The 26,590-nt window shown below is 48.4% G+C and overlaps 9 protein-coding genes across 9 annotated transcripts; 6 read left to right on the forward strand and 3 right to left on the reverse strand.

Moving 5' to 3' along the window:
* Window positions 1–1,102: 1,102 nt before the first annotated feature.
* FSUBG_1295 (uncharacterized protein) lies at window positions 1,103–2,118 on the forward strand (the record flags this gene model as incomplete). Its single annotated transcript, XM_036677789.1, has 4 exons — window positions 1,103–1,287; window positions 1,337–1,749; window positions 1,801–2,032; window positions 2,085–2,118. 4 exons carry the CDS (start codon window positions 1,103–1,105, stop codon window positions 2,116–2,118), a joined length of 864 nt encoding a protein of 287 aa, XP_036543192.1.
* Window positions 2,119–3,507: 1,389 nt separating this feature from the next.
* On the reverse strand, window positions 3,508–5,047 carry FSUBG_1296 (CSN12; the record flags this gene model as incomplete). Its single annotated transcript, XM_036677800.1, has 5 exons — window positions 3,508–3,976; window positions 4,028–4,089; window positions 4,137–4,368; window positions 4,417–4,709; window positions 4,763–5,047. 5 exons carry the CDS (start codon window positions 5,045–5,047, stop codon window positions 3,508–3,510), a joined length of 1,341 nt encoding a protein of 446 aa, XP_036543193.1.
* An 896-nt stretch (window positions 5,048–5,943) lies between these two features.
* Window positions 5,944–6,585, forward strand: FSUBG_1297 (60S ribosomal protein L20; the record flags this gene model as incomplete). The annotated part of the gene is made up of 3 exons (XM_036677811.1): window positions 5,944–6,138; window positions 6,197–6,373; window positions 6,427–6,585. The coding sequence occupies 3 exons, from the start codon at window positions 5,944–5,946 to the stop codon at window positions 6,583–6,585; spliced, it is 531 nt and encodes a 176-aa protein (XP_036543194.1).
* Window positions 6,586–6,772: 187 nt separating this feature from the next.
* FSUBG_1298 (transcription factor) lies at window positions 6,773–8,893 on the reverse strand (the record flags this gene model as incomplete). Its single annotated transcript, XM_036677822.1, has 1 exon — window positions 6,773–8,893. One exon carries the CDS (start codon window positions 8,891–8,893, stop codon window positions 6,773–6,775), a length of 2,121 nt encoding a protein of 706 aa, XP_036543195.1.
* Window positions 8,894–9,727: 834 nt separating this feature from the next.
* On the forward strand, window positions 9,728–10,411 carry FSUBG_1299 (acetyltransferase; the record flags this gene model as incomplete). The annotated part of the gene is made up of 1 exon (XM_036677833.1): window positions 9,728–10,411. The coding sequence occupies one exon, from the start codon at window positions 9,728–9,730 to the stop codon at window positions 10,409–10,411; it is 684 nt and encodes a 227-aa protein (XP_036543196.1).
* Window positions 10,412–10,689: 278 nt separating this feature from the next.
* Window positions 10,690–11,223, forward strand: FSUBG_1300 (uncharacterized protein; the record flags this gene model as incomplete). The annotated part of the gene is made up of 1 exon (XM_036677846.1): window positions 10,690–11,223. The coding sequence occupies one exon, from the start codon at window positions 10,690–10,692 to the stop codon at window positions 11,221–11,223; it is 534 nt and encodes a 177-aa protein (XP_036543197.1).
* Window positions 11,224–11,646: 423 nt separating this feature from the next.
* On the reverse strand, window positions 11,647–14,744 carry FSUBG_1301 (guanine nucleotide exchange factor synembryn; the record flags this gene model as incomplete). The annotated part of the gene is made up of 6 exons (XM_036677857.1): window positions 11,647–12,268; window positions 12,329–12,537; window positions 13,168–13,255; window positions 13,311–14,431; window positions 14,497–14,573; window positions 14,630–14,744. 6 exons carry the CDS (start codon window positions 14,742–14,744, stop codon window positions 11,647–11,649), a joined length of 2,232 nt encoding a protein of 743 aa, XP_036543198.1.
* Window positions 14,745–15,526: 782 nt separating this feature from the next.
* FSUBG_1302 (Telomere length regulator rif1) lies at window positions 15,527–20,895 on the forward strand (the record flags this gene model as incomplete). Its single annotated transcript, XM_036677868.1, has 2 exons — window positions 15,527–18,538; window positions 18,586–20,895. The coding sequence occupies 2 exons, from the start codon at window positions 15,527–15,529 to the stop codon at window positions 20,893–20,895; spliced, it is 5,322 nt and encodes a 1,773-aa protein (XP_036543199.1).
* A 3,381-nt stretch (window positions 20,896–24,276) lies between these two features.
* On the forward strand, window positions 24,277–26,045 carry FSUBG_1303 (sugar transporter; the record flags this gene model as incomplete). The annotated part of the gene is made up of 3 exons (XM_036677879.1): window positions 24,277–24,367; window positions 24,440–25,215; window positions 25,266–26,045. The coding sequence occupies 3 exons, from the start codon at window positions 24,277–24,279 to the stop codon at window positions 26,043–26,045; spliced, it is 1,647 nt and encodes a 548-aa protein (XP_036543200.1).
* Between the last annotated feature and the right edge of the window lie 545 nt (window positions 26,046–26,590).

Consider the following 26,590-nt stretch of genomic DNA (forward strand, 5'->3'; position numbering starts at 1 on the left):
TGAAGGGGAAAAAGTTGTTTGTGGTAGAGAGTGTGCTTGGAGGGGAGAAGCTGTTATGTGAAGTCGTGAGAATTAGATAGGCAACGAGGCCTCGTAAGGGCCATACATCATCAACCCAATTGAGCATGACCCTCAATTGATCTCAATTGATTCTGCAAGAGCTGACGATTCAGATGATGCAAAAAATGACGAGGCTCGACCATATTTCAAGAGCCTTGCAGCTCCATAGCCGAGCATGCGTTATCATGCAGTCCCATGAGCTTGAGTGCTTCTGCCTTGAGGAGTTCCCCATTCAGCACGCAAGGTCCCCATAATTAATCATCCCAGCACCACCAACAGTGGAAGCACATGCTGTATCTGTCCCTAATTTGTTAGGATGCGCTCCCCGAGACTTTGGTCGGCTTCAATTAAGTCAAACCGCTAACAAGGCCCCCTTGCCTTTTAAGTCCATGCTTTCGTTTGTTTTTTCCCTTTTCCCAGCCCCTTTTCCTCTGTGACTCCCATTCAATCCCTGCTCATATTTTAACAAAAGACGCCCTCGGATTGATCAAAACACTCTTTTTTGCGTCACGTGCTCTGGCGTCAATATCGCGTGGCCACTTTTCCACTCTACACGTACACCCCTTCTTAACACACGCGTCCGGGTCACTACCTATCACCACCGACGGGGCTGACTCGCCTCATGCAAAGGAGGAATGGATGGAATGGATGGCTCATTAGCGGGGGTAGCACTGCATCAGGCAGCCCATCTCGTACTGTTCCGCACGGGGCATCCATCTCGAGTTATAAAGATGGTGTGTCTTCTCCCATTTCGTAGTTGTTCTTGTATCCTGCGACGAATCAGAAGAGTGATCATTTCCAGTCACTATTTGAACCTGAGGTAGGTTTCAATTTCCCCAAAAACAAAATACCCAACGATATTATTCCGGCGTCTTCTTTCATCTGCCTCATTCTTTTGCTGTTGCCTCGTTCTGTCTCTGCCTGCTTCGCCGTCCACCTCGTTATCCGCCCAACGAGTATAAAACAACTCAACGATCCCATCATTTAATAATTTAAAAAAAAACCCCACCTTCATTCGAAACTTCCTTCAAAAACTATCAACATGTTCTCCTCTTCCAGACGCCATGAGAGCTCGAGCAAGAGCTTCTCAAAAAGCCACAAGGCCAGCAAATCGAGTTCTTCTTTCAGCAAAGACAGTGGCATCACCAAGCGAAGACATGAGTCTCGCCATCGCCGACCAACAATGACTTCCATGACCAGTGCCAGTGGTGATACCACGATGGACAAGTAAGTCACTGTCTTCTTCAGTCCCCAAACCGTCACTTACACGATTTAGCAACAACATGGCCTCTCCTATCGTCACTCTAGTGGTTGGCAGCGAGCAACGTCTCTTTGCCGCCCACGAAGACGTTCTTGCCACTAGCCCTTTCTTCAACAATGCTCTACGAAATGGATACATGGACGTCGCCAGCAAACGCATCTCTCTTCCCGACGAAGAACCCGAGATCTTCAGCTCTGTTCTCGAGTTCCTCTACAAGGGAGACTACACTCCCCGTCTCGTCCACAACAAACGTCGCAACTCGTACGAACTTGAAGCTGCTAGTGAGGAACAGCGTGCGGCTGTCGAAAGCACAGTTTATCATCGCGGGATCGATGGTGATCTTCTCAAAGATACTGTCATCTACTGCGCGGCGGAGAAGTACGGTCTCGATGAGTTGAAGAAGCTGTCGCTACGAAAGCAAGGACTGCGTATGTTACCAGTCTCTCCCTTTTGAAACCTTTTACTGATGACCTTTTCAGAATCCGGAATTCAATGCAGCACCATCCTTGCTTCGGCGAGATATGCCTACGCCAACACTCCTGATACTGACTCAAAGCTACGAGCTCACTATCTTGCACTCATCATCCGTTCGCGAAGCACTTTCAAGCGAAGTGGTACCATGCAACTTGAGATGTACAACGGTGGCACTCAACTTTTCTTCGATCTTTTTGTCGCTCTTTGCAATCATGTCGATGACATCTCAACCGCACAGTGAGTTTTAGTATCAATAGCTATCTCATGGCAAACACTAACAAAGCCATAGAAACACTCCTCGCTCAAACCGCCACTTCTCTTAATGCACATCCTTTCCTGCGTGGATTTTACTCCCTTTTAATGAAACATGAACTTTCCTTTCTCTTGGATACAAAGCGTCGACTTCAAAGTACTGACAAATACCTTAAAACCGAAGAAATACTGGGGTGGAGTCCAGGCGCTTTATTGGTGCTTTATTCACGGAGTTCTGGTGGTTGAATTTTGGCGTGGACATTTCTTTTCTGTACAACTATTATTCTTGCAGACCCCTAGAGGGTTTAACGTTTTGGAGCAGGGGTTTCGGGATTTAGGCCACGCTGTACGCGAGCCGGTTACTTGATATTGGCTTTTTCACGATGATTTTGTGCTGAGGATACCAAGACTGTCATCTGAGATGGATGGACCAAAAGATGTATCATTATTCACGACGCTCATTTTCAAGAACTTGAATAGAGCGAGCTTTCAAATACATTTCATGTCTTACATATCTATGTTCGCTGTAGTTCCCCCAGTGAGATCCCAAAAGTCCCGTTGAGAACGTCAAAAGTGGCGTCCAACAAGGTTTGCCAAGTACCAGTCACATCTTGAAACACAAGTCGCTTATAGCGGAAGAGATCCCCGGTTGTGAGTCACGCTGTCGGATAAGGTGCGATCTAACCTGTGAGGAAGCAAGTGAACCATGCAAACTGTGAGTGTGAAATGTGGGGGGCTCAACAACGTCTCGCATTTGACAAAAGGCCCGAACTGTCCGACCATGGCTATTGAGTAAACAGATGCATGGAAATGTGCTTTTTCTGAAGCATCAATAGTTGAGCATGAATAAGGACGAGGGTGTAGGATCGAAGTTGTGAGACGCAAGGGTGGTTCACGGTGCTATTCCTAAGCGTGAATATGGTGCAAAGATAACCGGAACAAGCAAGGAGGTCATATCAGCGCAGCTGTGAGCTTGGGCTGAAAAAGCAAACGCAAAACGGACAGGGCTGAAAATGGTTTATGATTTGTTGGCGCCAGCATCATTCTGACGGTTTCGGTGTCTATCCACTCTGCCTCATGCGACCAGAGTCTCTTATAGTAGTAGTCGTTGTTTTAAGAAATGCAGCTAAGCTCTCAAGCTTCTCTTACTTCCTCCATCAGTCGTGTCTTAAGCCAATGGCCTTGGCCTGCCGTATCACAATCCTGTGCCGGGGAAGGCGCCTTTCTTGGACAACACCACGATACCTCGTTCTCGTGCGATATAACCTTTCATAAGTTCCTAAACAAACAAACGTTAGTGACTCAGATCTTTGTAAGGCTGAGATGGAGGGGGCGTAGATAAAGAGCGTCATGCCCCAGACAGACGCTTGGCTAAGGCAGCAATTCGGTGACGATTATATAGTCAACTGACTGCCACGCAGATGCCAACGACAACTCTCAACCATTTAGGACCAAAGAAGTTATTGGAACGGGAAGATAGCCAGCGCCTTATCCACGCGAGGGATCCGCCAACCTACTTTGTAAATCATATTGGCCAGCATGCACTCGACTTCATCCGGGTCGACCATATGACCGCTTCCCATGCTAACTGCAGCCTGGAACTCGGCTACAGGTATTCTTGTACGACGAACCGGGGTTGTCTCGCCCTCTTTTGGTTCATCAAAGCCACCAGCAATGAAGACCTTGCGTAGCAGGTTACGCAAGGCGATGTCTCGACCTCTCTCAAGGGTAAGATAAATACGTCGCTTGACGAACTCAGCCTCGCCATCTTGTAGAGCCTTATCGAAGGCTTGTAGGTTACCAGACTTGATACAATTGGCCAGGGGTAGAAAGAGTCCCTGTAGGCGAGGATAATGTTCGAGAAGGGCTTTAGTAGGAAGGACATGACTGGTGAGGAGGCGGCAAGGAATGAGGTAGGTCAGGATTCGTCTATAGCCATATCAGCATATGTATCACAGCTTATGTCGATACTTCACTCACTCGGATTGACGGAGAGCGTCTTTGTGACATAGTTGCCACGCTTCATTGAGATGGGATTCGGCCTCGAATACTATTAGATGGCGACATTGACGAGCGGCTGTACACTCACCTTATTGTAATTCTCCTCAAGGAATAGTAATACGCCTTCGTAAAACTTGAAGGTCACTCGTTGGGACTTTGGGAACATTTCCAGAGGCGGCATATCGCCCTTGTCGTTGTACACAGCCAGCGTCTTGAGAATAGTCCGCGACAAGGAAGCCGAGTTCAACTTGAAGTAGGTCTTGAAAAGAAGGTTGATAACGAAGTAGATCCCCCATTTCCGTGATTCCTCAAGGGGTGCTCTGGACGCAATCAGCCAATGTCAACGTGCAAGAATATGATGACCATACCTGTCATTAAGACAAAGCGAAAAGATACGTTTGAGATGTCCTTCGCAGTCTCTTAATTGAAGTTGCTTATCTGTTTCTGGATCGAAATCGTCCGATATCAACGAAGCTCCAGGGCCAGTATCAAAAGTCTTGGCCTGGCGCTCCTCGTCGGATTTAATCGCAAATAATCGTAGGTACTTGCCCACCATATAGAGTGAGGGGATAGTCCACGCTTCAAAACCATGCGAGTTGTACCCGCGGATGAGTACCGAGGTCAGTTCCTTCCATGCCTCGTACACTTTGGTCCATGTAGACTATGACATGGATTAGCGTGATGCTCTCAGAGTTACCTACACAAGCCTCATACCTTTCCGCTCTCTCCCGCCAAGATCTCAGCAATAGCTTTCCAATATGAGGTGTAGACCTCTACCCAGCCTGTACTTTCATCATGGCTCATTTTCCGTCGATGAGATGTACTGCTCTTGACGAAGTGCTTGATGTCGCCCTTAACGCTGTGAGAATTCGTACTACGCCAAACAGCCATGAGGCGATGAGGGTCATCTGGCGGAGCAACAGGCGATAGTGTTTGCGCGAGTTTGTAGCCATTTTTCTGGGAATGGGCTTCCGCAAACTGATCGAAGAGGGTATTCATGGTTCCTGTGTTAGACACGCAGTATGCTCAGTAAGGCAGTATACTCAGTAAGAGGCTGGTCGTGGATCAAACTGAGCATGAGCAAAATCGAAATGGACGACAGCGGTGATTATAATAAGTGATTAAATGACCAAGTGAAAAGGCTGCGAAACGTCCAAGTTTGTATTCCCAAAGTTTGTGATGTTACAAGTCGATCAACTGGCCTCTCACTCTGTCGTTGAACTCAACTTCCTACCTTACTTCTCAACTTCTTTGAGTTGCCCGCCTACGTTTCTGATTGGCCATTGGACCCACCGTCGTCCAGAGCTCCGTCCTCAAAGTCGCACGTGACGCTGTACTGAAGTGGAGACTCCGTCAACCAATCGCTAACGGGGTCAAGCCCTCCGGAAGGTACGACCCACTGTCTTGCCCTCCTAATCGCACACTTTTTTATCTTGCGAACTTGCAAACTTGCCATTTACTAACCTTCCAGTCAATCACCAGAAGTCACCGTAAGTGCATACCAAGACTCATACAGGGAAACCCACTGACAATCAAACAGATGGGTAAGCAGATTTTCTATTTCATGCGCTCGATTGCAACGATGCCGCCCGCCGGAGGATTATGACGACGAGAAACAAATTTCGATATTTCTTCACAGCTTGTTACGAAGGGGATAGAAGGACGAAGGATCACCTCTCAGCTGCTACAGAACATCAACAACTGCTCACACAACTTTCGATATGTTTGCTGAAGCGGGGCTTGTCAAAATTTTGATTGAAGAGCCAATTTCGAATTTCGTCAACACCTCGACTTGGCACTAGCACCACGCACTCGAAATTTCGATTTGGTCCTCCGGCTCGGCTCGCGGCATCACAACAACAAACAAGCATCACCTGCAACGTCCAATACTGACAATGTCTCCAGGCCGTCTTCAGGAATACGAGGTCATCGGGCGCCACTTGCCCACCGAGGCTAACCCTACCCCCGCCCTCTACCGCATGACCATCTTCGCTCCCAACGAGACGGTCGCCAAGTCCCGATACTGGTACTTCTTGCGCGGTCTCAAGAAGGTCAAGAAGGCCACTGGTGAGATCGTCAGCGTCAAGACTGTACGTAGCAAGAATCCAATGAAGGAAAACAACGGGCCAGGCTAACTGGGATAATCAGATCAACGAGAAGCACCCCCTCAAGGTCAAGAACTTCGGTATCTGGATCCGATATGACTCTCGTTCCGGCACGCACAACATGTACAAGGAGTACCGTGAGCTGTCCCGAACAGATGCTGTCGAGTCTCTCTACTCCGACATGGCTGCCCGCCACCGTGCTCGTTTCAGGTCCATCCACGTACGTCGAACTCTGTCGATCAGCTATTCATCACAGACACTAACAGAATCCAGATCCTCCGCGTCGTCGAGATTGAGAAGACCGAGGACATCAAGCGACCCTACATCCGCCAGCTGACCCAGAAGGGACTCAGCTTCCCTCTCCCCCACCGCATCACCAAGGAGAACACCAAGAAGCTCTTCAGCGCGAAGCGACCTTCCACTTTCGCTTAGAATGATTTCGGTTTAGAGGACGGTTGGGGCTCTGCGGGTGTTACAACGGATCATGGAAATATCAACTGACTTTGCTCAATAAAACGGGCATTGAATGAACCAAAAATTCTGAGCATGCGGATGCTGCCTGGTGTGAAAACAATTGATTGGGATTTAAAAAGTAACAAAGACTACCGATTGTGAACTATCATGACGACTCGCCTGTCCCGCTCCCTGGAGATGTTTCTATCTGTGTATCGTTGAAAAATTCTGTCCAATATGTCCATTCCATAGGCACGCCTTGCTCCAAGCCCATACCAAAGTCGAGATTCAATGTTTCTGGTGGATCGAACAGTATTGAAGGATCCATACTGCTCGTGTCGTACTGTGATGTCAAACCTGGCCCCGACGAAGGAATATTCATCTGCTGGTTTGTATCATACTGCAATGGTTGAGCCATATTGTTCATCGCAGGAGGTATGAAAGACGTTGCAGGATCCAGGTTCATGCCGGAGTTGAAATCCATCCGCTTAAGCAACGCTTCGGTTCTCGCCGCTCTCGCTTTCTTGAGCAGTTTCTTGATAGGTCGCCAAAGTGAACCTTTCGCCGTGTCTGCAATGTGCTCTCGTGATGATGGAAATGTTCTCTCCACAACCACCCAGGCTTTGTCTACCAGTTGACCCTCGGTCTGCACGCAGAGTTCTGCTAATGCAACTGCGAGAGGATGCCATTGCACATAGGTGTCTGTCCACCAGGCAAACCGATCTTCCCACTGATTCTTCGTCATACGCTCTCGCAGCTCAATGATCGAGATAGCAGTACGCAACATGGTCTCCTTTGATACTCGAGGTCGGTCGGGAGCTGGTCCGCCGGTGAAAGGATATTGAATATTGAGCCAAAGCTTTAGAATGACGATTCGAGCAATTTCAGAGGCGTAGATGGAGGGGAGATGTGAAGGTTTGGCAGTGTGAATGAAGCTGGTTTCCAGCTGACGGATATGGGAAATAAGCTCCTCTTCGGTATATAAGAAATGCTCTGGCTCGCCTCTAGGGCTGTAACGTGGGTGTGATATGAAGCCGAAGATGCCTGAGCACATAGCGGTACATAAACAGACAACGTTCTCGGCGGGCGTTGTTTTGGGTATCAAGGGACCTATAGAATTAGGCCCAAAATCGTCATCGTCAATCGGTGTGGGCTCTGCTGTATCAAAGCCTGACCGGTCAAGTGTTGCATCAGACCCACGGTCCTCTGAGCCGCGGATATCGAGAACAACGATGAAATGCCATAAACGGCGCCTCATCTCGGCAACAAATGGTGTAAAACGGTGACCATCAGCATCGCGATGGAGTTTGAGCCCTTGGGCAATGCGAATAATAAGTGATGTAAGAACCCAAGACGTCCGGTCGTGTAAGTGCACACGCATCATGCTTGTATATAGCGTCAGAGCTTGGAGAGGTTCAATCTTGGTTGTACTGAGGTAGTCTGCCTCGGCGAGTGCTCGCTCAACCGCAACACGGTATCGCCTTGTGAGAATTTCCTTGTTTTCGCCCAACTGCTTCAAACACGATTCCGGTGTCAGGCAAACTGCTGCACAGAAGTAGATAGCGAACAAGACAGCGTTGATCTCGGGAGTGAAAGTATGTGTCGTCGGTGACTCGATATAAGCCTGAAAGTGCTTGCTGATGGTTGGTCGATGCAGAATCTTCATGAGAGGATCGACATTGCGGGTGTAAATCGTCCAGAGCCGTATCATCATGTTCGGTGGAGGGTGTATCAGTGGTTGCCTCGATGTGTAGTCAGAGTTTCCAAGTAAGAAGCCCGAAGGACCCGTGGACGCCATCTCTACTGACTCTGGGCTTTCGCCCTCTTCTTCATCATCACTATCTTCAGAAGGTTGATTCAACGCTTGTCGAATTCCCTCAACCTCAGCACATAAGTTTCCCCAAAAGCCAGAACCGAGATACTGCTCGCCAGTCTCTAAATTAGCAGCCTGCGCTGCTACTGCTTGAGACTCATCACAGCGGTTATCCAGCGTTGCCGAAAGTGAAGTTGAGCCCTGGAGACTCTGGATGTCCCCCTCATCCAATTGCTTCAGTTTGGCGGGGTCAGCCTGGTTGACGATGCTCTCAAGACGACTGATCCTATCGAGTAATTCACTCTGGCGAGGTCTTGGGGCACGTCTTGTCGGCTTTCTTGAGGGAAAGACACAGTCGAGGCCAAAGCGAGAACATTGGCCGCATAATGGTTGTATCTTGTCGCATTTGATTTTGCGTGTGCGACAGTTTGAACAGCTCAGTACTTTGGCCGCACGGCCTTCGCGGGAGCTCATTCTGGGCGATTATGGCCAAGAAGATGAGAATAATCAGGTATGTTGATAACTTGATCCGAGGCTGCCGCAGTGACTGTCTCAAATAATCATGGCGTTGAAGTTGTTATATGCGTTGAAGTTTAACTTAAAGCAAGACAAGTAGGTAAGCAAATAACAGCAAGAATTGATAATCTGTACCAGACACAGACACAGACGCTGGAGAGGATGGAAGTGCCGGTGCGGCCCCACCCGATTCGACTTTAGTGACGTTTAGATTTTTTGGGTGACATTTGTCTCTTGTCTCGACCCTGATTCCCTTTCTGCCTGCCTAGGTATCAAGTTCCCTGCATAAATTAGCATGCATTGCAATCCTAAGGCTGAGTGAGGCTAGCCTTATTGACTCTCAACGGTTTTAGTTAGGCCAGGCGTGGTGAACAAGCTTAAGGATGGCTGGAAACTGTGACTTTTGAACCTGAGAAATTGTTTAGATGAAGTTCTTGTAGAGTAGGGAGATTCTAACAGGTTTTTGATTAGTGAGTTTTCGCCCCTTAACTCCAGTTTCAAGCCATCTAACGCCTTTGAAGACATACGAAGTGAACGCGAATATTGCCCCAGTTGTCGGGTGCCGAGGGGAACTTTTGTCACACCTGAAATTGAAGCATGCTGATTCGACTCATACCTAGTTAATGGTCGTGATAGCCCATGACTCACAATTCTGCGACTTGGTATAGACGATCTCGGAGTGATAACGGAGATAGAAGATATATGAGTGAGGTCCAGAACTTCTCACGATCAGAAACTTGTGTTCACGATAGTCAATTCCGCATTCAACTCTACTTACCCTAAACTTCCACCATGGAGTCCACAAAACCTTCATCCATTGACTTTGTAACAGTCAAGACAACACTTCCCGTTTATCCACTTCCACCAAATCATGAACGAAGCACTTTTCGATCAGAACGTCTATCGATGCGTCATATGACTGAGGGTGATTTCGGTTTTCTTCGAGTTCTTCGCACATGTCCAGATGGCATGAAATGGTCGTCGCAAGGAGGCCCCGACATTGAAATGGAACAAACTGAAAAGAGCCTGAGTCTTCGCCTACCTCCAAAGGACGGCGAGAGGTACGATTGGGTCATCTCCCTCATCGAGACTGGTGAGCCCGTCGGATTAGGAGGCACCTGCGTATGGTCGAGTGAACTAGGCTGGCCAGCTCTGGGATATATCTTTCTGAAAGAGCATTGGGGCAAAGGCTATGCGTCTGAGTTTATGAAAGTCTACCTCGATGAGTGGTGGTCGCTCCCGAGGAACGAAGTTGAGCTCACAGTGGACAAGAACACAATTCTCAAAGACGACGGCGATGTCAAACAGGAATGCATCTCAGCCATCACGTTGAGCGAGAATGCCCCAAGTCAAAACGTCCTCAAAAAGGCTGGTTTCGAATTCGTGTCGTCGTGGGCAGAAGTTGATACCAAAGACGAGTCTCAAGAACTGACCCTACATGGGTTTGTTGCTCGCAAGGGAAAGGTTGTCGTTTAGCCAAGCGAGGCCGACAACCGAATAAGGATATAACAAAGACCCTTTGACCAATCGGCCTGATCCGAGAACGAGGGTCTTTGATCAATAACGATGCGAGAAACGGACAAGGACGTTGGCCGGACATCTCAGGAAGTCCGTGAGAGTTTCCGGGTCCGGACGGGGTTCCACTTTTCGCCGATATATATGACGATGACTTCAGCAGCAGCATCAACTTACTGTAGATTTTCAAGATAATTGAAATATTATACGAAGCTTAGATCAATCTGATTATATTCAGAATGCCCATCTCTATCCCCCTTCCTTCTCTCGTGGCCACTGCCACAGGCATCACTGGCTCAGCCTATGCATCTGGTAAGGCTATAAAGTCAGATCATAAGAGTCCAACTGATATTCTAGGTTTCATTGCCTCCCTTTCACTTGCTGGCATCCCTGCTGCTCTGCAACTATCAGGAGCTCCTGGTGTTTCCGTTTGGCAGGTTCTCTTCAACCGTGGATTCGCTCTCATGCCCAAATTTGCTGGAACAACAGCAATCGCCTATCTATACGCCGCATATACAGCTCACCAGCAGGGCCGTAACTGGAAGGGGCTGGCTGCCAGCGCTGCTTTAACGGTCTCCATCGTTCCTTTCACCATTGTCTTCATGAGTTCAACCAATGACCTTTTGTTCAAGGCGTCTGCTGGAACCTTGGATGCTTCTCAGGAGGACGTGGCTACATTGATCGGAAGATGGGGAGTTTTGAACTTGGTCCGGAGTCTGCTTCCTCTTGCTGGAGCGGCCTTGGGTTTGTCAACTCTGTTCAGGGAAGAATGAAGATATGCCTCGGATGGTGAACCGTTACATCGCGGGCAAAATTAAACAAAACACGATGTATTTTGACAATCAGAATTGTGGCAATCAGCACATTCGGCACAAAGAAGAGCTGTATTTTTACTTATCCCCCCAATGGAGATGACCCAGTCTCGATAAAGAGTACTGGAGTTTCGTTCTCCTATGCTGAAAAGGCTTTGATAACGTTGCCTCGAAGTAGTCATCGAGATAATCCCATCTAGATACTGCTCCCATTCACTCGCTTTGAATCCAGTGGTTCATTTCCCATAAAGCAATTGTCGCCAGACCTTTCCTTGCTGGATACCTCTAGCAGTTATCCCCATGACCACAGCCCAGTGATTTGATTCATTCCCAAATATCTCCATCGCTGTCAAAGAGTTCATAGCTCATGGCATCATAATCCGCTCACTGACCCTTCTCAAAATCCTTGATGAGCTTGCCGCATTTACCCAGATTCTTCTTTGGCTCCCAGGTGTTCTCCTTGTTGCCAAACCCCTTCCACTTGACCTGGTAGTAGAGTACCTTGGAATCAGCGTCAACCTGAGAATCAATGATTTTCTCAACCTCCCATTCGGTAGTAGACTCGCCACGCGTAGCCTTCTTTCTGGCAGGAGGGCTTCTCTCTGACACTGTTTCAGTCTTGGTCATTCTGTTCTTGGTTGGAGGACGGCCACGACCCCTCTTTCCAGCAACGGGCTTCTCCTTCTCCACGCCAGAGGTATTCTCATCCTGAAGGCTAGCAGTGGATGCGACGCGCTTAGAGCGACGAGGTGGAACTGAACCGTTCACTCGCGAGCGACGCTGGCGCTTGGCTGGAGGGGCTGCTTTTGTATCTGCGGCTTCTTCATCGCTCTCGTCTTCCGGAGATAGAGAGCGCTTCTCAGGCTTGGAGTCTTGTTCGGTTTTCTCAGGCTCCGGGGAATCGACTTCCTCTTCGGAACTCGCATAGTCCACGAGGTCAGACACAACCTTTAGCATGAGCTCTTCTTCCTCTTCTCCACCACCTCCCTCAATACTAGCACGAGGCCTAAGTTTCTCATATAAGTATGTGAAGCTAATAAGCCAAGTAAGGAGAATAAAAACTTACCCGTTGTGCTCCTCCACGGGGGACTTATCGCGTGCATAGAAAATAGTGGGCTTAGGCTTGGAGGGAGGCATCTTGCTGAAGAGCGAAAGAGAAGTGAAAAGATTTGCCTTCACGACAATGGGGTCTTCTTTAAAACTCAGGTCCTTGTGTGAGTATGCTCGTTGTAGGAAAATTGTGTTGCGGGTGGTGTTGGGCGACGCTGACTTTGACTTTACATTAAATCAGCAAAGTTTGAGAAAAGGGCGAGATGAGATTTACTTGTGCTCGTAAATAATAGGTAGTTGATACTTGGCTGACCTGCACGGTGCAAAGAAAACGCGAAGAGCCGATTTTTTGAGAAAAGAAAAGAAACAAATAACCCGAGGCGTTGGCAGTGACAGCAGCTGCTAGGAGCGGAAGTGGTGGGTAATCAGAGGATGTGCGACCTGGAAGATATGAAAGTAAGGTACCTCGAAGGTGGGAGAGATAATGTAAGTACTTCTTCTGGGTTGCTGAACGAATTGATTTGGAAAACGGGAGCGTCTGTGGAGGACTTGTTAATGTTGGATGCAAGTCAGTGATCGGTGAATATATTACACTTTGGAATGAAGAATAGTCGGCTACCTTATCGACCACTTAATTTAATACGTCGGTCATACTCTCTGTTACAATACGACTAAGCATTTGCTAACGAAGGCTCCTAAACTAGTGTATGTATCTATGCTTTCTTTTGTTCCAGCCGAACTGCAAGGTTCCGCTTGATATGAGATCACTGCCGGATGATCAGAGCGCCAGACCTCAACATGCTGATGATAATGAGAGGAGAGAGCGACTAGAATCCACTACTCAATCTCTTCCACCTCATCATCTTTGAGTTCTCTGAAACGACCCTCCCTCACGGCGGCCTCCACCGGGTTTTGAACGTCAATGATGCCTGTCTTTTTCAATCTAAATGCCTGTTAGCTCTGTGCAACGAGTGGACAGATGGAAAGTGTGAACTTACCGTTCAAACAATACAAAGAGTCTTTCGGCCTCTCGTTCCTTCTCCTCCTCCGTCATCTCAGGCTCGCCAACTGGCTTTTCAGCATCAACAAATTGGCCAGTGATTGGGTTGACTGGCTTCTGCGCCTTAGCCGCATCACCAGTGCCGTGAGCCTCTGCAACCGAGGCCGGAATCGGGATGTTGTTTTGGAAAAGAAAGCCAGATGCAAAGCCATAACCCACGTTCTCGACAAACTTAGAGGCATCCTTATCAGACAGCTCGAAGAGCACATGTTGGATCAGATTGCGCAATGACGGGGCCATGGGGTTATTGCTGTTTTGAAGTAGTTTGGCCGGTAAGCTGTGACCTTTGCCGATAACTTCATTTCTCTCTTCTTCCGTCGGCAAGAGCTTTTCACGAATGAACACTTTGGTAGAATCAGGCGCATGTTCGTATATCGATCTTACGAGGCCAAGGACTGGCACAACGGAAGGATCCTTCTGCTCGTCGGGAATGGTTCGAATGGAGACATCTAGGATGTCGATCACCCTAGATACTACCCTCTCGGGATCGCTCTTGGGGTGAAGAGCCTCCTGGCTCTCTGGGGTACTCAAGTCAAGATTGAGGAAACCGTTGATGATGAATCCGACTGGAGGGTCAAGCGGCTTCGTTTGGGAAACTTCAGTCTTGAACAGTACAGCAATCAGATGAGGGACTGCAGGATTGAAAAGTGAGGCTTTCTCGTTACACCAGTGTGTAACGTTGAACAAGAGCTTTACGGTTTCGGTGAGCGCCATGTCTTGCATGGGGTCAGCCTTGGCCTTGGCCTTGGTATCCATTTCCTTTGCATGCTTTGCTAGGTTGTTGATAATGCGATCGGCCAGTTTCTCTTTATCGAGGAGCTCCTTCAGGTCGATCTTTGTTTCATATGTGGTAAGGAATAAGATACGAGAGTTGAGAAATTCATCATCATAATTTCCAGTGTCTAGTTCTTTGATGGCTTTGGGAGCAAAACCCTTGTCGACAAACATATGCCGCGTAGGAGGGACGAGAAGCATCAAATTAGCTATGACCTTGAGTGCAGCCTGAGCTGATTTGGTAGATGGTTTGTCATAGGCATGGCGGAGAAGCATAGTGAAGCCCTGACAACAGTTAGCAATACTTCAAAAATCATTTGGCCCTCATACGAGGACAGGGGTGCGCTGACTGCTTCCGAGTAGAGAGGTTCGGCATTCCTGGGGTCTCGACTGTAGAGTTTAAGCTGTTCTAGAGCCGTAGTGCGGCCTATCTATAGCATTAGGAGATGATGCCTTGATATCCTCTCCAGTCAGGAGACTCACCATCTGGAAGAAACTGATCTTCTTCGAGATCTGCGGTGAGGGCTTCGACCAGTTCCGTGACATTTTTGAGCTTCTGAGCACCTGTGGGTATACCAAAAGGTTGCTGAGAGGCCATGATGATTCGATGATGAGTGGATGTTGATGGCAGGTGTGATGGTTTAAGATGAGCGGGGAGGAGATGATGGAAACTGGACATCAGCCACTAACAAAACGTGGTATTGCATTTTAACAAGGACAGGAGTACTAGAGGTAATTTTGGAGAATTTGACAAGTGTTCAGAGCGTGACAAGATATCAACGTTTGCTCTTTCACTTTTACTTATATGACTTTTGAACTATATTAATGAGAAGGGCAATATTGAGGTGAAGTAGCTTTCTCTCGACCACCTGTTCTGGCATGTGCTTCACTGACACAACAGGGTCCAATGTACCTAGAACTTTATCGATAGCGCCTCCAACCGATCTGTAGTGGAAGCACGTAAAGTTTCGCTTACCTCAGCCATGAAAGACGCCTTAGGCGACAGACAGGGGCTGATTCTGGGGCGAATGACGCGCACGGTCCCTGAATCTTTAATTGATTCGCGGTTGCTCATTAAAAATCGCGTTCGCTTCGCGCGTTGGCCCGGAGAACTGAAGCGCGGATCGGTCAAGCATTTACTTACGACGGATACTCCAGGCTCAGGTAGTTACTCAAAGGCCTCAACGCTACGCAACATCACCATCGTAACTTACACCGACTCGCTCGTTCTCTTTGCAATTATATGCAAATGCCTGCGCTTTTTTAGTCACAGCGAAATTCACTGTTCCAATCTTAATCTCCTTAAAATATTCGCATGCGTTTTTAGTGGTTTCTCGGCCAATTCACTGCTGTCTAGATCGCCAACGCTGCCTGGCAGCCATGGCATCTTCAGCCAAGGCCACCACCCTCGACGAACTTTCTCCTCGACCGCCAACTCCTCCTCGAGAATCTTTCCCAGATAAACTAGCTCCTATGAAGGCTTCAGTCGGTCGTCCCATCGACCCAAGACTGAGTCTCCAGACACCACCAGGCGCTAATACACCATCGTCGAACGGGGCAACCAACACCAATTCAAGCTCGAGGCGGATAAGGAAGAAGGTTGAATGGTCAAGCCATACCGAATATCGAGAAGCGTCCAAGTTCTTCAGATCCTCACCGATTACGACTCCCTCTGCTTCGTCGAGGCCCGTCAAGGGTATCCTGAAGCCGTCACCGTCTCCCAACCCTCTTGCTTCACCTCTTAATAGTCATCCCAACGGCCTGTCAAGCCAGATCAGTATCGCCGAGATGTTGGACTCGACAATAAAACAACTTGCCGGTTCCGACCGGGACTCGCGACTCGATGCATACATGATGCTCTCTCGCGCTCTCAAGGCTTCCAACAATCTACCGGACCGGGTTGCCCTACAAGACAAGATGAGCCTATTCATGTCCTTTATCGAACGAGATGTCAAGTCCAAAAGGGACGAGGGGTCTCCTGACTCTTCTCTCATATTCCAAGCCCTCAGTCTTCTAACGACCTTTTTGCATTTTCCAGCCATTGCTTCTTCTCTCACATCCGACTTCGGCGTCTTCATAGTCGACCACTGCATTCGATGCTTCTCCGACCCAGGAATCTCGAAGGACCTGGCACGCCACCTTATGCAAGTCGTTGCTTTCCAGTCCTTCTCCCCAAAAGTCATGTCTTCGGATCGAGTCGGTCGGTTGGTCACATCGTTGCACAACATCGAGGACCATTTGACTGGCAAGAGCATCATCATGGGCCGGATCCAGATTTACAAGCGTCTTGTGAAGCAATCTCGAAACCATATGGCTGTCCACACAGCCTGGTTAGAGGATCTGTTTAACGATATGCTCACTCCGATTCGAGACATACGAGCACAAGCAATTCTCTTGGGCACCGAAGCTGGCTTTTCGTTGCGAAATGAGAAGCCTGTGATGCGCAAGGTGACTGAGATTCTGCAATCGACGGCGGACAAACAAATCTACATACAGTATTACATCCAGCGACTCGACACCATGCTCAAAGAGAAGCAACTATTGTCGACTGTTCCGCAGATATGGGGTGCCGTAACCCTTTTCCTGCAGTGCCCTCTCAGCCGATGGCAACACTTTGCTCCATGGTTCAAGATTGCTCAGGACTCATTCAACTGCACTGACTTGCAGACCAAACTGGAAGCCAACTACGCCTGGAATCGCTATGTCTATCTTTCAATTACCAGCAACAAGATGCCCCCTAAATCTCTGGGTGTAATGGCACAACCCCTGGCAAGCCAACTCCGACGCAAATTCAATTCGAAGCAGTCAGAGGAAGCCATGAAGCTTCGCAGAACAGTGATGGGTGGCATTTGCAACCTGTGTTACTATACCTTTCGACCTAGTCAAGATGTCACATGGATCGACGCTGCCTGGGATACTATCCTTGCACCTATCACGCAACAACTAGTTCAGGTTGATGCGCAAGCCGAGTTTTCTGCTGACTCGGTAACGCAAGCGACCCGAATTGTGACCGGGCTCCTCGATGTTTCGACCCCAAGAAGCTGGAAAGACGAACGGATCAAGGACGTCGCTCCTGTAAGCCCTGAGGAGCTGCCTTCAATCGACCCAAAATGGGCTCGTCGGAATTCTGAGAAGATCTTTGGCCTTGTTGGACCAATTCTAGAGAAGAAATTCCACGACTTGGCTAATACCGAAAGTTTAGCCTATAGGCTCTGGCAAGCGTTCGTTGGTTCTATTGCTGTCGCCTCGGCAAAGGATATCAAGGTGACCGACGAGACAGCGAGATTCATCGCTCAGGCTTTTGATTTGTTGTCCAAGGTGTGGTCGACCGGGTTGCCCCAAGGGTCTGAGTCTGCAGGTGCAAAATATTTGTCGAGTGTCCGGCATTATGTCGACGTCCTTGTCCGCAACCTTGGGCTCCTCCCATTCACCGAGAAGAAGCTATCCATGTCTCTTGCTAATACCTTTGAGCCTGCTGCAACTCCTAGCCGGATTGATCGAACTGACAAGTCAAATGGCACTGTTCAGACGCCGCTTTATCACCTATTTTCTATTCTTTGTTCCAAACCACCAGGATTGGCTGACGATGAAGATCTTGCCGAGTGCTTCTTGGTTGTCTTTGAGCCATTCTTCCAAGGCAAATCTTCAAGAGCTCGAGTGGAGCTGTCTAGAGAGATGCTCCGACTCTTGCCGCGAGACGCTCTTTCACCATACGGTCCATGGGTTCTCGCTGCTCAGAACATCCGTACCTTGCTAGATCAGAACCCATCGCCATCCGGCTCACTACCACCCACCAGTGAGAGATTACTTGGACCTGAATACCGGGAGATAGTATCGCTTCTCGAACGAGGACTTGTTTCGCACCCCACACTCCCTGAAGAACAGTGGTTCTCTCTTTTCAACTTGTTATCCGACCACATCGCACAGGAGTCTGGAGATGCAGGTCGAGCTCTTGGTCTTGTAGAGCCTCTCGCCAAGATTGTTACGGACAACTTCTTTGAGGATTCTGAAAGACCAAACCAGATGGCGCTGGCGGTAGCCATTGCGCTATTCAAGATTGCCAAACTTCCACGAGATCGTCAGGCTGTCGAGGCTGCTCGGCGACGACTTTGGGGTGCACCTCCCACAGCATCACGATCCTCCTCATTTGACCCGTTCCAATATCTTTACCAGCTTCAAGGTCAGAGCATGAAATACTTCTATGAAAATGAAGCCGAATGCAACGATCAAAAGATGGTGGCCTATTTTGAGACCGTCAATGCTTTCATTGTTGGATCCTTTTCGCAAAATGGCATCAAAACCCTCCCCAAGTTACAAACAGGACTTATTCCATGGATTCAGGATGAAAAGGCGCTTAAGATATTGCGTAGTGATTCTCTTGTCTCTGGATCTGTAAGTCATTCCAACGTTGCACTCTTCTACAAGCTAATTACCTCTAGGTGCGGACTCTGTGGGACAACATTTGTGGCCAGTTATTGACACTCGGTCGATTGGACGACAAGGTCCTCAACACAGTCGAGCCTCTTGTCGCTGCAGGTTTTAGAAGTAAACATCGTCATGCCGTAAACAAGATGGCAGAGACGTGGAACGCTCTAGTAAAGGATGAAGAGAGCTTGGACTGCTCTGAAGGTCTCAAGTCGACCATAGCCTCTTTACGGCCAAGAGTTGATGTCTCGTTCCCTGGCATGGAACATTCCAGTGGCGAGTTCGGAGCCCAAGCGCAAACCTTTGTCGATACTCAGGAAGATTTGAGCTTCGTCGCTCTATCATCTGCTAAGTCATCGGGGCAAGGCGTTGAACAAGCAGCCTCACCTGTACCATCCATATCGAAGATGAGTCTTAGGGGTGCGACGACTAGAAAGCGCCGCCGAGATGCCACCCCTGAGTCTACAAAGACAAAACCAGCTAAGCGAACAGCTACACCCCGTCTTCGCCACGACAACTCACAGATTCAATTTGCTCCAATTGTCTCATCACCGTTGGTCGAGGAGTCTCAACATCTCACTGAAAGGCAGAGGGAGGTCCGTGAGCGACAAGAAGAAAATGCAGGCCTGTATCCCGGTATCCGATCGAGCCCACGGACTCGAGCACAAGCTGCGATTGAGGAGAGCTCCAAGGATGCTGAGACACCAAAGCCCAGCAGACTGGAAACTACCCCTGAACGCACAGCTTCCTACGACGAGTTCATCAATCTGACACCCACTCCGCGACGTGGCCAAGCTCTTCATCTTGAGGGCTTGAACGACCCACCTTCATCACCGCCGGACCCGAGACGCAACCCTCTGTTATCTGAAATACAAACTCGATCAAAGGCTAGAGACTCGATCGTTGAATGGCAGTTTTCTTCACCACCCGGCTCACCCTCCATCAGTCAACAGACTAATGAAGACCAAGCTGATGTGGATACTCCTTCTGCTAAGCACAAGACCTCTGGTAAGAACACACGGTCTAAGCGACGCAGGAGGAGGGCAGAATTATCAAAGAAGGAGGAAGTCATTCCTTCAAGTCTTGGTAGTCAGGAGGTGGTGGCCGAAGACGCGGAGGCAATGCCAGATGCGCCACCCAGCCAAGATGTGGAAGAGATTAAGGAAGAACATATCGAACCACCTGCCCTCAGCCAACTGGATAGCCCTCAACGAACCGCTCCGCCTCCAGCACAGGTTCTGGAAACGCCGAAATCCGCAGACGACGAATTTGTGGATGCCAGGAGCAGCCCTGCAAAGGCTGTTGACGATCAGGCCGTTGAAAATGGCTCTAAGGTGGCTAACAGCCAGAATCAAGACTCATCTTTCGCGCTCAGTGAAGGTGATGAAAGCAGTCTCATGAGATTTGTGGTGGAACTTGAATCTAGAAGGTGCCATCTTCCTTTCGACAAGTACAACTCCGTTTCTGTTTCTCCCGAGAAGAAAAAGAACGACGCATCTCCCGAAAAGTGCATAGAGGTCCAAGGAGAGACCTCTGTCGACGAAGAACAGAATGACACTAAGGAGCCTTCAGACTCTAGTGTTGTTCCCTCTACGCCTGCCGAATCAAGCCAAGAGAAGAGTGAAAGCCAAAATACAAACCAAACTGGCAGCAAGAGGAAGAGAAAGCGAAGCGCTGTGTTTGCCGAGACACGCCGCAAGAAAAGACGATCGGCCGACCCATCAGGACCAGAACAGGTTGAAGATAGCCAGTCAACGTCTCAAGAGACGACCTCACCTATTCCAACCGTGCGACGGTCATCCAGACGAAATGCTGGACAAAAGGGCAAGGAGCTACGAAACCGAGAAGTCCAGGTGTCGCCTACCAAAAGGTCTACACGCTCATCTTCTCAAGCGCCTCAGACAACGTCAAAGTTGACCGATGCACGTGATGACGGAGACACGGATGAGGAACTCATGTCGCAACTGGTGACAGAGTCCTTTGCAGCCTCGCTAAGCCAAGAGCCTGAGTTTCAGGTGCCTGATGAAGTCATTGAGGACTCTATGGAAGTTCTACCAGTTGACAGGGAATCAGGTGAAGAGGTCCAGGAGGATCAAACACAAGCAGAAGAGGAGGGCCAAGAAGAAGTTGCCGAGCCAAAAGATGAAGATGAAGAAGAAACACCGGTACCGCACAAGACAAGGTCGATCATGGACACTCTTCGTGGTGGATTGCAGCAATTACAGGCGGCAGCACTCAATCGTGATGAGGTTTACCAGCTAGAAGACATGCTTATGGATATGAAGAGGGAGCTCTTCGAAGCAGAACGACGAGGAAGGCATTGATTAGGAAATGAATTTAAGACGGGAAGCATTGTCAACGGCGCGCTGGGGTTTTTATTGTTGGGAACTGCTTATAATACAATACCTCCATGTACAGAGTTGCCTGACTTGAGTAACCTGTCACTTATCTGATCAAAAGCATTGCATGGATATCTGTACATTTACATATTCTGTAGAAAAGAAAGAATCAATCAAAGAAATGATGAGATGAGATGAATACGCCATGCCAATGTGTCGAGAGAAACAACGTACCTTCAATTGTGGTTGGGAGATGCTCCAGTTGATGTATGTGACATCTTGATACCAAAAGGAGTAAGCAATCCGAGTTACGAGTCAGGAACATACGTCCCGTGTGTATGTATTCACCACTCCCCATGAGAATAAATAATACGGGGAAGCATAATGTGACAATGTGGAGGATCGTCAGACGCATTCTTTGAGACAACTTCTGATGTTCCTAAACGGGTAACCCGACAAAGAGAACTGCAGTGTGTCACGGGGAAGAGGGTCGATTCGATTATCGATCAAGGTTTTAGATCTTGGTGTAACAGAAGGATCTTATAATTGATATTGTGTGATTTTGAGGTTCTAGAGAGGGTAAATCATAGTGATACCCGGTTCTCGGTAATCAACTTGATTGATGATGCTCTGTGGGCAGCTAAGCAACATGAGATTTGGCTGTTTTGCTGCTGCCTACCTATTCAGTTTTGACGGTGAACCAGAGTCAAGGTTCTACAAGGCTTTCAACGCCGTCAACATCAAGGAAAAATTGCCGGCGCCATGCCTACGTCAAGCAGATTCGGCGAGGAACTAACATGGTAATGATGTGCACGTCTGTCCCGTTGGTGAACTTGGGTAATTACAGGTTTAATACGATTGGAGTCTTTCACTGAATGTCTCGATCATGATTTTCTTGATTGAAGATTTCGTGGTTTGACATGCAGGGACTTTAAAGGAAACGAGTCGAGAGTTGAATTCAAGCAGTTACTCAAAATGGAATGGCGTAGAATGGTGTAAGTGGTGATGCCTTCACAACGCTGTTGCAAAAGAGTCGAGGAAAAGCCACGAATATTGACAAGATGAGGGACTATACTTTGTCTTCCTGATTTTGTTTGTAGAAAACTTACATCAACGAGCAGTGTATCTGTAGGTGTCTCTAAGCTGCTGTAGGCGATGGCCCAATGGGCAGATAATCACGAGACGGCTCAGTCCGTACTATTACGAGAACTTTGATGCAGGGCCGAGTATATAGACCCGATAATTTCCTCTCCAATTATTCTTTTGCTAGGCTTTTGTTTGCCTCGTTGTCTTGAAGTCGCTTTAGATGAGGTTGAAGAAGGTTACCCAAAGGAGTCAAATGGCTCATGAAAATGTCCGACCAAGCAGCCAATGAACAACATGCAACAACATCATAGAATTAAATTGAACTGAAAGAAGGAAACCGAGAACTTGGTCCATCTCGGTTTCAAGACTATGATGAATGAGTCGGTTCCCTTCCGAAGAACGCTCAATGGCTGGTGTATGAAGTCTGGCATCCGGCAGTTGCACCAGTCAATGGGTGTAGCATCGTGTGAACCTGACCAGTTTGGGAATTTCATGGCGATGCCCTGGTTGAGGCTGAATGTTCTTAACCATTGTAGGCAACCCGAGAACTACAGACACTTTCAGGTAGAGACAATGTATCTCATTTCATCTAAGCAGTCATCACGATTGCTCTGGCTTTATTCGGCCCGCTGAGTTGAGAATGACGTCAACTGTTAACAATCCGGGGTTCTGGGGTTTAGCAATTCCGCGTTTTATAGCCGTTGTCATCCATAAAGGGGAATCGAAAGCGGAGGGTCGGGCAGAGACAGTGGAGAGGGTCTTTTGTTACGGTCAGCGAGGCCTTCTTCTTTGCATTTGGCTATCGAGATTGATTGGACGGTTCATGTCTACAGCGGGTTTGTGATGGAGTCAGTGGACGGCAGGTTGAATCTTGGCGTGTACGTAACAGGGACTGAAGCGCGGTAAATGGCACGTTTCTGACTGTAGATTCCGTTCTCGACGGCTAATTTACTCCAAAGGGTACTACTGTGTAGTCGCAGTCTCATTGATCAAGAGTGATTGATGGTGGTTTTGCAGACCTCATTTACATATAATCATTCCTTTTAGTTGGAGTTGTTATTGTCGACTGAGAGTCAGAAGGAAAACAAAGTAAGACTGAGTAAATCAGAGCCTCATTCTATTGCTGGGCGATGCTAGTATCACCAAGACATTCCATTGGCAAGAAGGATGCTATTTCGATCGTTCCTTCCTTACCTACTCAGAGAATCCAGTATCACGTGTAGAAACCACGACCTCTTCCAGATTCCCCAAAGGAACCCGGAATTTGAGACTTCATCCGAGGTAACGAAGACCTGTGAGATCCTCTCACTTGTTGAAGGGCCTTCCTTGGCTTAGTACTTACTTCCCTTAACCACTTTCATTTGATATCCGTCGAGATTACTTGAGGGCCCAATCACGATTCAAAGATCCGTCACAAACCGACTATCATGGCTCAAGCCAACTTTGAAGCCCGGTTTCGAGGAAACATTGCAAACAGATTCATACCTCTGGGACCTTCAAAAAAAAAAAAAGGGGGGGGGGGGGAGCTCTGGCTGATACAGCAGAAAATGCGACACAAAACACTGACGCCTTGAGTGCCCCGATTTTCATATCCCCGAAAGGACCCTCAGTTGAAAGGGACCTGCGATGACGTTGTATTCCCCACGCTACTGCCCTCTAAAAGTTCCCCATGTTTACTTCCCCAACTCGACCGATTTCTGCGGAGGCGAGAGGTAAACCTTAGGCCTTCTCCACGAGTTTATGCTTCAAGGATATGATATCGACTCTCAGAACAGCAGCCAGTCAATGGACAAAGGCAATAAAGCATACCTTGAGGGACCCAGACAGGCACGTCCAGGACTGAACTGTCACTTAATCGTTCGCACAATGCCGTAATGCAGGGGTCATTGCCCTGTTGGCCATGGGTGCACACGACTGCAGATCTCGGTATACTTTGCTGTATGCACAGTATGGTCATAGGCACTATCACTTTGGCCCGTGGACCCATCATAAACGGCCAAGACCAAGACCATAATGGATGGGAAGCCAAGGGCCGTCTCAGAGCCCAGCTTCTTGCATTGCCTGGGGGTGGATACCCAGAGGCCGTGGATCCAGTGTCGAGTACTACTTTACATGACTCTGTTTCTGCAGTACGACATGCAAAACCCTTGGGCTTGCATTTCTTTATAAGCCCGGTTAGCCTCCGGCCTTTACCGTTCTCACGTTCTCGATACCAACCTTCGTCGTTGACCCAGTGACCTTGAGCTAGAAGAAACATTTCTCGGGTTCGATTTCTTCATCATGTTCAAGAAGTACTTTGGCCTTCGAGGCCAGGCCCTCAACTACGCCATCAGTGCTATTGCTGGAACAGATTTCCTGCTCTTTGGTTATGGTAATACCTGCCACTTTCTTACACAACGGCTCTAAGTCAAGCCATGGACGCAGGTGCTAATAATTCTTATAGACCAAGGTGTTATGGGTGGTATCTTGACGATGGAACCGTTCATGGAGCAGTTCCCCGACATGCACAGCGATGATCCTACAGTGTCTGCGGCTGTTCGAAAGGACCGCTCTAACTACCAAGGTATCGCTGTTTCGTCCTACAATCTGGGCTGCTTCTTTGGTGCAATTGCTACCATCTTTCTTGGAAACAAGCTCGGCCGCCGGAAAATGATCATGCTCGGTACCACAATCATGGTTGTTGGTGCTGCTCTTCAGGCTTCTGCCTTCACTCTGGAACACTTCATCATCGGACGAATCATCACTGGACTTGGTAACGGCGGCAACACATCAACTGTTCCTATGTGGCAATCAGAAACCTGCTCTGCCCATAAACGCGGTAAACTGGTAATGATTGAGGGTGCGCTCATCACACTCGGCATTACCATATCGTACTGGGTCGACTACGGCACGTACTTTGCACAAGACACATCTGCCTGTTGGCGCTTCCCGATGGCATTCCAGATTGTTTTCTGTCTAATCATCATGGCTTTTGTTATGAACCTTCCAGAATCTCCCCGCTGGCTTGTGCTCAAGGGACGTGATGAAGATGCAAAGGAAGTTATTGCTGCCATTGCCAACCAGGATGTGCAGAGCAAGTATGTGGACAACGAGTTCAAGGCCATCAAGGAGACTGCTGCAGAAATGAGTAAGGGATCATTCTCGGACTTGTTCTCTCGAAACCACAACAAGAACCTCCACCGTACTCTCATTGCCTATATCAATCAAATGTTTCAACAGGTAAGACATGCCAACCGTTATGGATCAAATAGCTGCTGACATCGAAATAGATCTCTGGTATCAACTTGATTACTTACTATGCTGCTACCATCTATGCTGGGCTCGGTATGACTGGTCACATGCCTCTGCTCATGGCCGCTCTCAATGGCACCGAGTATTTTTTGGCCTCACTCCCTGCAATCTGGCTGGTTGAGCGAGTTGGCCGTCGAAAGCTGATGCTCTTTGGTGCAGCAGGCCAGTGTGCATCCATGGCTATACTTGCTGGAGTTGGTTCCAGCGATGCGAAGGCTTGCCAGATTGTTGGAATTGTCTTTTTGTTTGTCTTCAATTCATTCTTCGCCGTTGGATGGCTTGGCATGACCTGGTTGTACCCTGCTGAAATCACACCTCTTCGGATCCGCGCGCCTGCCAACGCTCTATCGACATCAAGTAACTGGATCTTTAACTGGCTGGTGGTCATGATCACTCCTCCTGCATTTGAGAACATTGGATCCAACACATATGTCATCTTTGCAGTCATCAACGCTATAATGGTTCCTTCGGTCTACTTCTTCTTCCCCGAGACTGCCTACCGGTCTCTGGAAGAAATGGATATCATCTTCCAGAAGGTGGGGCATGGTTTCCAAGGCGCACTCGATGTGGTAAAACAGGCTAAGATCGAACCTCGACGATATGACAACAACGGAAACCTTCTCATTGCCATCGAGGAGGTTGAAGAGAAGGGACATGCTGAGCATCGAAGTGGAAGTTCAAGTGGACAGAGCGGCGAAGGTAATAACGCAGCCATGTTTACTTCACATGACGAAGAGAACCAGCGCCGAGAGAACTAAGAGTTGCTATCGATTAAACGGACGGCTGATGCTTTGAGTGGTGGCTTTGGAAACTATATCGAGGCATGATATACCCCTAGAGCGAGCGGTTGAAAGAAGGAAGAAATTTAGGTGGTCAAGTGTCATGATGAAACATATAGCAGCATATAGATACCCAATTGAGTAAGAGTCTTGGCAAATGTACCAATTTTGTGTAACTTTGACTGCTTCAACGGCCCGTCCGTTGCATGGTGAAACTGTATTTCCGAGACTGTTAGAGTACATGATGCTCACAACGAGGCAATGGGATTTTGCGAGTGAGTTTTTCGTATAGGCAACCATGGGAAGTCTAATTATGCCTAAATTCAGAGTCAGAACTGCCTCCTCACCAACCAAATGCTAGCTAAGGTAGTTAGATTCTGGCTCTGGGTGATATATTTTTGTGGTTGGATGTATCACAAGCCGATATCTGAGACGTGTTTCAGCTTTGAGTGTGGCCGGTAATAGCTCTAACTTTAGCAGCGGGTCCCCACTAAACAGCTTAATCTTGAGTTGTCATTGGCTGT

The sequence above is a fragment of the Fusarium subglutinans genome (assembly GCF_013396075.1).
Source record: "Fusarium subglutinans strain NRRL 66333 chromosome Unknown NRRL66333_c0000006, whole genome shotgun sequence".
NCBI lineage: Eukaryota > Fungi > Ascomycota > Sordariomycetes > Hypocreales > Nectriaceae > Fusarium > Fusarium subglutinans.